This window comes from Vitis vinifera, chromosome 9, assembly GCF_030704535.1.
Source record: "Vitis vinifera cultivar Pinot Noir 40024 chromosome 9, ASM3070453v1".
Lineage (NCBI taxonomy): Eukaryota > Viridiplantae > Streptophyta > Magnoliopsida > Vitales > Vitaceae > Vitis > Vitis vinifera.
Window position 1 is genome coordinate 14119186 of NC_081813.1, and position 9800 is coordinate 14128985.

The 9800-nt window shown below is 31.6% G+C and overlaps 2 protein-coding genes across 2 annotated transcripts; both read left to right on the forward strand.

The window, feature by feature from the left end:
* Window positions 1-4930: 4930 nt before the first annotated feature.
* Window positions 4931-8437, forward strand: LOC100244783 (myb family transcription factor PHL6). The gene is made up of 5 exons (XM_019222138.2): window positions 4931-5683; window positions 5918-6098; window positions 6171-6247; window positions 6341-6377; window positions 8292-8437. The coding sequence occupies exons 1-5, from the start codon at window positions 5027-5029 to the stop codon at window positions 8366-8368; spliced, it is 1029 nt and encodes a 342-aa protein (XP_019077683.1). The 5' UTR covers window positions 4931-5026; the 3' UTR covers window positions 8369-8437.
* Window positions 8438-8440: 3 nt separating this feature from the next.
* LOC109123182 (myb family transcription factor PHL6-like) lies at window positions 8441-9116 on the forward strand. The gene is made up of 2 exons (XM_019222139.2): window positions 8441-8506; window positions 8598-9116. The coding sequence occupies exons 1-2, from the start codon at window positions 8441-8443 to the stop codon at window positions 8922-8924; spliced, it is 393 nt and encodes a 130-aa protein (XP_019077684.1). The 3' UTR covers window positions 8925-9116.
* The last annotated feature ends 684 nt before the right edge of the window (window positions 9117-9800 follow it).

A 9800-nucleotide genomic window follows, 5' to 3' on the forward strand; every position in this document is an offset into this window, starting at 1 on the left:
ACTTCATTCCTCCCATTAGAAGTAATAGAAAATGGGTATTTGATGGCAATTTCTAATGGGCTGGGCTTTACTCAGTCCAATGGCTAGTTAGGCTACATCTTAAAATAATAAGGTGTGGGGGCCTACCCAAGGCCTGGTTATTTAGGCTCCATCAAACAAATAAGTTTTCATGAGTTGGGTTTGTCATTTAGGCTCAGGCCACCTAGTTACATTAAATAGGGACTAGGCCCAATTGAGGTCCTTATTAGAGTCTAATTTTATGATCTTTCATAAACCGAGCACTACCAATTGGAAATATTGGAAACCAAGATAGAAACGACCATCAGAATCCCACTAACTGGGTTAAGTACTACAGGATTGTATAAATAATAAGGGTGCACATATATCTTAGGGTAATGTTTTCGGTCATTTCATTATTTAAGAAGGTATTTCCTTTCTCCGTTTTAGCAAAAATATTTTATTTCACCTTGAAAAGTCATTGCAAAGCTTGAAATAATGCAAACTTCTCTGCAATTTCCATTATCATTTATTGGAAATGAATTCAAATCATTTAAAATAAGTGAAATAAGTTTAAAGTAGTATATAAAAATAATTTATTAATTTTAAATCTATTTTTATTTTACTTCATTTTTTCTTTCCTTATAATTTTCTTCATTATTTTCTTTTCCTCATGTTTTGTGCGAACCAACATAGCTTAAGGTTATGTTTGCTTCTTGAAAAGTATTAAGAACAAAATTAAAGAAAATGATTTTATCATATTTGGTTGTATTGTAGAAAATATAAAATAAAAGAAAATATAATAAAAAAAATGATTAGAAACTTATGCATTTTCAAATCTGTCATCTTTATATCGAAGAATTAAAATAATTGAAACAAGTTCAAAGTAACATATAAAAATAATTTATTCACTTTAATTAATTTTATATTTTTCTTCATTTTTTTCTTTTCTTTTAATTTTCCTCTCTACTTTCTTCTCCTTTCATTTTCCCTCTAATTTTTTTGGGAACCAAACATAGCATAAAAGTATCATACACCTTTCATTTTCCCTCAAATTTTTTTGAGAACCAAACATAGCATAAAAGTTTTTTTTTTTTTTTCTTTTTTTTTGTGTGTGTGTGTATGTGTTGTAAGACAATTTTACAATACTTATGAAACTATATTAATATTATACATGTAAGTATTTATTGATAATCAAGTTAATTAATTCATAGAAAAAAAAGTTTTCAATTACTTATGAAAATATTAGTTATATCAAACATCTTGTGCATGCTTGATGCATTTTATTAAAACTTAAAAATTGAAAGGATGACTTAGACTACTTTATATCAAATTTAATGATATTACAAAAGAAAAGTAACTAATGAGAAGAAATTGTTGGTTAATCTTACCTTTAATTTAATAACAAAAGATCATAAGTTTTTTTACCAAGTTAATAAAGTACCTTGCACTAGTTGAAAGCTTTCCAAACTATTGTGGCTTAGATCTAGCACTTTCAACTTTCTCAAACTAGCTAATTCTACATCAAATATGAATAAAAAAAGAGATGAAATTGTTGGCTAATATTATTAATTTAATAACAAAATATCATAAGTTTTTTTAGCAAGTCAATGAAGTACCTTGCACTAGTTGAAAGCTTTCCAAATCATTATAGCTTAGATCCAACACTTTCAAATTTCTCAAACTAGCTAATTCTGCAACAAACATGAATCAAAAGAGAGATTAACTAAGGAACATTAAAAGTTAGAAATATACTATACTTAATTTTGAAGAAACAATGTAGACATATAACATGCCTTGAATGGGAAAAGATCCATCCCATCCCATGCTACAAAGAGCCAATGTCTTGAGTGATGATATTGCACCCAATGATTTTAAGTCACTTTTGTCAAACTCATTACCACTTATGTCCAAGATCTCCAATTTCTTTAAACTTGATAACCCTTTAAATCCTGTAAAATATAGTAATATAATTTTAATTAGAAGCATGTAATTACAAGTTGAGATCTTCATACTTAAATCTATAAGCTTACATGTCTTTAATATAAGAATATGTATCCAAATTTCTAATTCAAATTTGTGATTTTTGTGTTTAAATGTTAGAAATAAAAAAAAGTCCATAGAGCTTCAAAGAGCTTTTGTGATCTTTGTGAATTTAAACATGAAAATTTTCATGTTTTGTGCCCCTATAATCTGAATCCTAACTAAATAAAGGAAATTATGTTTTGAATTAAAGTTTTTATATTCGTTTTAACATTGTATGTAGAATCCATCTAATAGGTTTAATTAATTAAATTATGTCCCTGACAATGGGTTATGGATGGGTGGAATTTGGAAATGTGTAGATGGTCATGGGTTGGGCTTTACCTTGTTCATTGTTAAACCAACCTGACATCAGCTTAAAACAATAAGGCCTGGGCCCTACCTAAGGCTACGTTATTTTTTTTTAATGTTTTTTCTTTTTTTTTTGGTAAATGTGAAATTCTAAAGATGGTGATTCCTCATTTGAAAGCAATAGTCAAATTTTGTGATCACCTTTCTTTAACTAATCTCTTTGGAATATAATAATCAAGCTTTTTTAGGAATGGAAGATAATGAAAGACAATTTAGCAAAAGGAATAAGGATATGGGAGCCTAAGTGTTCCAATTAATTAATAATTGTGAAATTGCTCACTCTTAGTTGAATCCCACTTATTGGGTTGAGTGTGAGATGATGACATAAATAACAAGTATGCTTATATATATAAGGCTAATGTAATCTACAATATTCTAAAATAATAATTTTTTATTGTTCTATTTAAATTTTAATTTACATTATAAATTTTAATAATTAGTAATTGCTCTTATATTAAATTCAATAGTTACTAGTGACCATTTGGTCTCCACCTGAACACTTTTGAGAACATATGCTAGTAGTTCCTTTAGAATGTTTGGAGTATAAGTGAAAAGAAATTTTAAAGGTGAGAGGTAACATACCTTCATTCTCAAGAAACCCATCAAATGAGTTTGCAGACAAATTTAGATGGTGAAGTTCTTCAAAATGCAGGAATAGGGAGACATTTAGTAACCAAAATTTGACATTTTCATAATAGTACCAATCGAATTCCAATAAATTTTGTTGTTGCCTTATATCATTGAGGAAAAGCTTTTTAACTCGACCTGTGGTAGGATTGCAAATAACCCGCTCCCAATTACAACATTCACTAGTGTTGTTATCTATCCATGAAGGGAGAAGAAAATTTGCATGCTCATCATTCAATTTAAGAAAAGCCTTGAATTCAAGCAAACCCATCTTCTCTTCTTCGATGCAACCTTTGCATCCACATATTTGAACCAAGAGTAGTATAAAAACCCACATCAAATATTTAGATGACAAACTCTCCATTGAAAGTTCAAACATGAGGTACATAAGAAAGACACTACTAAATTGCTCTTGATATGCAAATAGATGAAGAGTATTTAATTTAGTTGGTTTATCGTTCTTGCCTACAAATTGTCTTCACTAGTAGTTTGATAGGGCCCACCATGCATGCTAAAGTCTATATTCTATTCAAAAAGGCTATTCATTAGGAAATAAATTGCGATCGATACAAATTATAGGGGAGATTTGGTCTCACTTTAATATATGACACATGTTTAAAGGATGAAATCTTTCAAACTAAAATTTTCTTGTGAGATTCAATGAAGTCGTGATGTTCATGTTAATATCAAATCTAAGAGTCTTCATTTACCAATTTAACGGTAACAAAATTAAACTAACTTAATTCAATTGTTTAATTTGTTGATTTTATTTCTATTTCTTTTACAAAATAAAAATATTGAAGTGAAAAATAAACAATAAAAAAAATTTAATGGATGTAAAAATGTATTTAAATAGAAAAAATAAATAAATTAATTTCATATCAAATACTTTCTTGATTTTGAATGTCTTTTTAAGTATGTTAACTTCTTTTAATATTAAAATATTTTACAAATATCAATTATTAATTCAAATAAAATACTAAATTAAATAAAAAAAAACTAAATTTTTTTCAACTGCATATATTTTATAATTGTCTTTTAACAAATAAGTTCTTATTTATTGAAATGATAATTTAGTAAAAAAAAACTCAATTAATAATTTTGCATCTATAACAATATATTGTACAAAACTTTAGCATATAATAAATAAATTATTTATATTTTGTAGTAAACAAAAAAAAAACAAAAACAAAAACTTCTCCAAATATTGTCATCTAAGACCTCATACAATATGGTGAGACTATACTTTCAAGTGAAGACTATATATATTAAATTAATAATATTTTTTAAAAAAGTTCTTAACTTTGGCTATATTTCCAATATCTTAGCGGCCTTTAAGAAAATGATTAACTTCCAACACCACAATTATCATTTTTACGGGAAAAAACGAAAAGAGAAACATACAAGTAAGCAAGACAGATAGCAATTAGCAGGCACTGAAAAATTGTCTGAAGCTTCAACCTTCTAATAAACTACGGATATGTTGTTTGTGTGGTTCAAGGCTAACTCTGGCTGTGGCTCATGTATTGGTTGTAAAAGACAGATACCATGTCCCCAATTGCCACGTGGCAACAAAGCCTTGGGGTCCTTGTTATGATGCAAACTATGTTGTTGGACAAATCTGCAGCCTTGTTTCAATCCACCAACCCAACATTTTCTTTTATTCTATTCATCCTCATATGGAGAGAGACATAAAGACGCGTAACGGGCTTTCTCTTAGTTTGATTTATGGCTAATTTTACTGTTTATGATGAATGAGAAGAAGGAAAAGAGGGCTGTTGAATGGTGCAGATAAAGACGGGAAGCACAAGAATGTTGTTGAAGCCCTTCAAGGTCATCTCACTTCTCTCTCTTCTATTCTTTCACTTGTGGTTTTGCTTATTGTGGATTTGTAAATTGAGATTATCCAGTGTTTGCGTTTTTGTTTAACATGTTGACTTTGGAATCTAACAGCTTAATCTTTCAATTTTGACAGTGTTGACGAGAATTGAGCTGTCACCTGAGCACCATGAATCTCCATACTATCATGTCCTTGAACCAAATGGATAATCTGAAGAAAGTGATGCAAACCCATTACTCTGTTCCCTCCCGGGTACCTAATTTCTTGGGTGCTGAATCAGTTGGTGAATACTCATTGTATGGAAAAGAGTCACCTGCAGGTATTCCTCCATGTATACAAAGAGAACAAGTCCTCAATTCCCTTGCACAACTGAGTCTGTTTAAACACCATATTTTGAATACAAGCCCTGTGTCCCACAAACCTTTCCCTATGGGATCTTATGTCATGAATCCACATGCCATGTCTACTCAGTCTTCTATGTTCCCTGCCGCTTTATATTCTCCATCTTCGACCAGCTTTGAGACCCATCAGCACCTTGGAAATCCACACTTTCTTCCACAATATCCCCCGTGCGTTTCTCCTGCTAATTCATCAGAATCTCCCCTGCTTTTGGGTGACGATGTAGCTGATAAATATGACAAAGAGAATTCAGGGGACTTGATGAAGGACTTCTTTGGCATCCCGGAGGAAAGTTCTGATCAAAGCTTGCAAGGTTTGGATGCTGAGAAGGACAGTTTGACATTAATGGACCTGTTGGATCTGCGATATTTGTCTGAAGAGCTAGACATACCTGTAAGCAAGAAAGGGGAAAATCCCAGTGTTGATGTGAGTACTATTTTCCTGATTTTGATTTGTTCTTTAATAGGTATTGTCATTGTAAAGGACCTCCCAGGTATCTCATTCTCTGCTTGCTTGGACAAAATTTACATGTTCAACAAATCTATATACGCAGTTGAGTTTTAGATGGCATGTGTTGATTGTTATCATGTCATGCATCCAAATATGAATATACCAAATTGGACATTTCATCGGATGTTAATTGGTGTTCATTTGGTGTAGGAAATATGCCAAGCACCAAACGTTTCATCAATCCCTCCCCAAAGCCACCCACACGCTTTGGTCCCGCCTATGGATAATCAAGTTCCCGAGGCTGCAGCTGCCCAGAAGCAAAGAATAAGGTGGACACCCGAGCTCCATGAGCTTTTCTTAGATGCAGTCAGCAAACTTGGTGGCCCTGACAGTGAGTCCATCACCTTTGAATCTTTTGTGAAATCCATCTTTTCCAAGGCTAACAATCTTGTGTGAAATTCAGAGGCAACTCCAAAGGGTATATTGAGGCTTATGAATGTTGAAGGTTTAAACATCTGCCATGTGAAGAGCCACTTGCAGGTAATTTTTATTCTCAAAAATATGGATTAGATCTTTGAGCGAGCTACATCTCTGTTTCAACTTACAATGTTATATGGACCTATAAATTTGCAGAAATACCGACTAGCCAAGGCTGTGCAGATGAAACAAGGTAAAAGATATAATAATACTAGATGAAGGAAGCTCATCAATAGCATAGCAGTAATATCTTACCTTAGTTACTATATTTTTGCAGCAGCCTGATTCCTTACCTATCCTAGTAGGTTTAAGACAAAACACATGAAAAGTTCGATAAGTAGGTTGTAATGAAATTCAACCATTTCAAACCCCTGTTAGCTTCTGAATTTAGAGTTCGTTTGATACTAATTTTAGAAAATATTTCTAGACTTTCTAATATTTGAATAATAAAAATTTTGAAGTATGAGAAATATTAAAAACGTTTCCTAAAATCACAGTCAAATGAGCTCTTAATCTACATACTCAACAAAAATAATTCAAGGCATGCACAAAACTCGAGATATAGGTAGAACATCTCCCCTACAAAAATTACATTTCTTTTGGGGTAAAAATTAGAGGCTTAGGCTACTTCCCATCAATCCATCCATCCTTTCATCCATACACACACTCCAATTCCACAATGATCCCCCAAACTACATAATCTTATTACTCACTATCTTATTGATGAATTAGATACAAATTATTAAAATTTATTAAAGATATTTTGAAATTATTTTTGATTGTTTGGATAGAATGTGAAGTATGATTTTAATTTAAGAGAGCTTTTGCATGGTATTGTTATTTTTATGATCATCCTTATCACTTAACAAATAAAAATTTGACTTAAAATTAATATAATATTTCAAAATAGTGAATAAGTTTGGAGTATGATTTGAGCCTCAGTGTAAATTAATTTTAACAATTAGGGGGAAAAAACTTGTTATAAGATGGGTGAATTAAGTTAACTTTAAGTTGTTGATTCAAAACTTATCATTTAATTTTTATTTAAGTATTAAAGTTGTTTTGTAAAATTAACTTAAAATTTATTCTAAATCATCAAATTTACCTATCTACCCTCATATTTAAAATATTATGGATGCATAATATAACCACAAAAATATTTATTATGAAAGATAAGTTGTGAATATAAAATTATGGTTGTAAAATATATTCTCATTTAACATGAATAGATGAAATAAAAATAAATATTTGAAATTAAAAATAAATAAATTATTTTAATTTTGATTTATCAAACCATCTGTGGCTAATTAGGACTGCAACTTGGGTAGATTGGTTAGGTTGATGGTTAACCTATGCCCAACCCAAATTAAGAAACAATTAATTTAAGTTCAACCCAACCTGGTCTCTAATCTTAGATATTCAACCCAAGCTAAACCCAATCTCATTTTTCTAAACTTAGTTTGATTGAGTTAAACTCGGATTGGTTAGGTTAAACTTGCATTTGTGAGGTTAATTAGGTTACATGATTCAAAATCTATTAATAGTGAGTTTATATATATATATATAGTACCAAAATTTAAATAATAAATAAGAAAAAATTTCAAGATAATAATCAAAGTAAAAAACAAACTTATATATTTTTTTAAAATAAAAAATAAAAAAAGTATATGATATAATTATAATTTTATATTTTTTTTCTCTAAAATCTAAAAAGAAGATGAATATATCATATATGGTATAAACAGTAGCCTCAAGTTATTCGAATCTTAGTTAAGTCCAATCCAAATTAAGTTTGGGTTGAGAAAACTTAACTCAAAGTCAACCTAAATATTCAAAACAATTTGTCTAAGTCCATCCAAATATGGTATTGGGTCGGGCTAACTACTCCAAGTGGGTTGGGCTAATTACTCCAAGTTGCAGGCCTATGGCACATTCGAAGTATTAGTTATCAAAGAGGGTCCTGAGGGGCTCTTTTATGATTTGGTGGAGCTCTCTCTTTTACAATCTTGACCATGCAATTATCATTATATCTGGCTGCTGCTTTTAATGATTGCGAGGGTGGACACGATTGAGTATTTATAAATTACAATGTTGTCACTTTTCAAAGACAAGAAGGCTTCCAGCTCTGAAGAAAGGAAGGTAGCTACAAAGACTGATGAGAGGGAGACGCCTATAGAAAGGTAAACCCGGAGCATAATTGGCGTCTACTCCTTTAAAATGCTTACTTCATGCTAATGATAGTTGGATGGCAGGGCAATGCATGTCACAGAAGCTTTGCGCGTACAAGTCGAAGTTCAGAAAACACTTCATGAACAGCTCAAGGTTTATTTCTTCACATTGCTTCGATCCATGGCTTGTTGATTGGTTAGGCTTATTTTTCATTTCTACTGTACTTTTATTTTGGCTTCTGCAGCTTCAAAAGGTCATCCAGCTCAATTTGGAGCAAAACGGAGAGTACTTGCGAAGGATTTTGGAAGACCAACATAAAGCTGGTGTGGCCTTGCCATCATTGATGGGCTCCCATTCGAACCCTCAACCGATAACTCTTTCTTCATCCGATGGTGCATCCTCACCAAAACAATACGACTTTGAAGTTGACTGCTTTCCATCGCTACTGTCAAAGCATAAAGCCTCTCACACTACTGAATCAGAGCAGCCAAGATGTCATAAAAAACCCCGGCGATCAAGCAGTGTGGAAATAATTTCCATCGATTCTCCGGCCGAAAGTGTGGAAGGCTGATAGTTCACTACCCATAAAATCTCTATATCATGATTGAAACCCTTTGTGATTATTTGCAAGTATCGGCTTGTATATATGCCTTTATTCTGGAGCCAAGAATCAGGATTGCCTTGGGCTTCTTATCCCTTTTGGCTGGAATATGCCATCCTAGCTTTAAGTCTCTGCATTCCTTAATCACTTTTTTTTCCTTGACGACGCTTTTTGCTCAATCTTGTTTCCAAGGAGGGGTGCCTGGTAGTGTTTGTGAGAGTCGATATGATGCTACTTGTGACTCCATAAAAACTTGGATGGGCATCAAAATCGATTTGAAAGTAAATGAGGGAAGGCTATTGGCATCGTGTGAGTGTTATAACTCAATCAAGATGAATACCCTAATTTCATATATACTAGAATATTTAACAAGGTGAATACCCTAACTTCATATATACTGGAATATTTAACAAGGTGAATATACCATAATTTATATATACTGGAATCTCCTGATTAAAAACAATGAGTAGAAAAATAATAGCGGAAGCATACCTGAATCCATTGAAGGAGAAACCTTATAGGAAGAAAACCCTTTGAGATGGTCTTCCAATTCTAGCCACTAGATTCTGTGTTAATTTCTCTCTGAGAGGATTTTCAGAAATTGGAATACGTAGTCGTAGAATGGGGACCATAACCCTATTTATAAACCGTTAGGGCAGTTTTAATTTTATCACAATTATATTTCTGCCCCTCATAGAAATAATAATTGTCTAATGGTATCTACACAATAATCTCATGACAATTATACCCTTAAGCCAATTAATCAATTATTAATTAGATCACTATATTTAGGCTTAATTAAATGATAGCACATACATTTTAATTATTTACATGTGTGGCCCAAAT

What these genes read in the sequence shown, in the direction of transcription:
- LOC100244783 (XM_019222138.2), top strand. Translation starts at nt 5,027, where the DNA reads ATGAATCTCCATACTATCATGTCCTTGAACCAAATGGATAATCTGAAG. An exon ending in CAAACTTGGTGGCCCTGACA is followed by an intron (nt 6,099 to 6,170) that starts GTGAGTCCATCA and finishes TGTGAAATTCAG; the next exon opens with AGGCAACTCCAAAGGGTATA. An exon ending in GGCTGTGCAGATGAAACAAG is followed by an intron (nt 6,378 to 8,291) that starts GTAAAAGATATA and finishes CACTTTTCAAAG; the next exon opens with ACAAGAAGGCTTCCAGCTCT.
- LOC109123182 (XM_019222139.2), top strand. Translation starts at nt 8,441, where the DNA reads ATGCATGTCACAGAAGCTTTGCGCGTACAAGTCGAAGTTCAGAAAACA. An exon ending in CACTTCATGAACAGCTCAAG is followed by an intron (nt 8,507 to 8,597) that starts GTTTATTTCTTC and finishes TGGCTTCTGCAG; the next exon opens with CTTCAAAAGGTCATCCAGCT.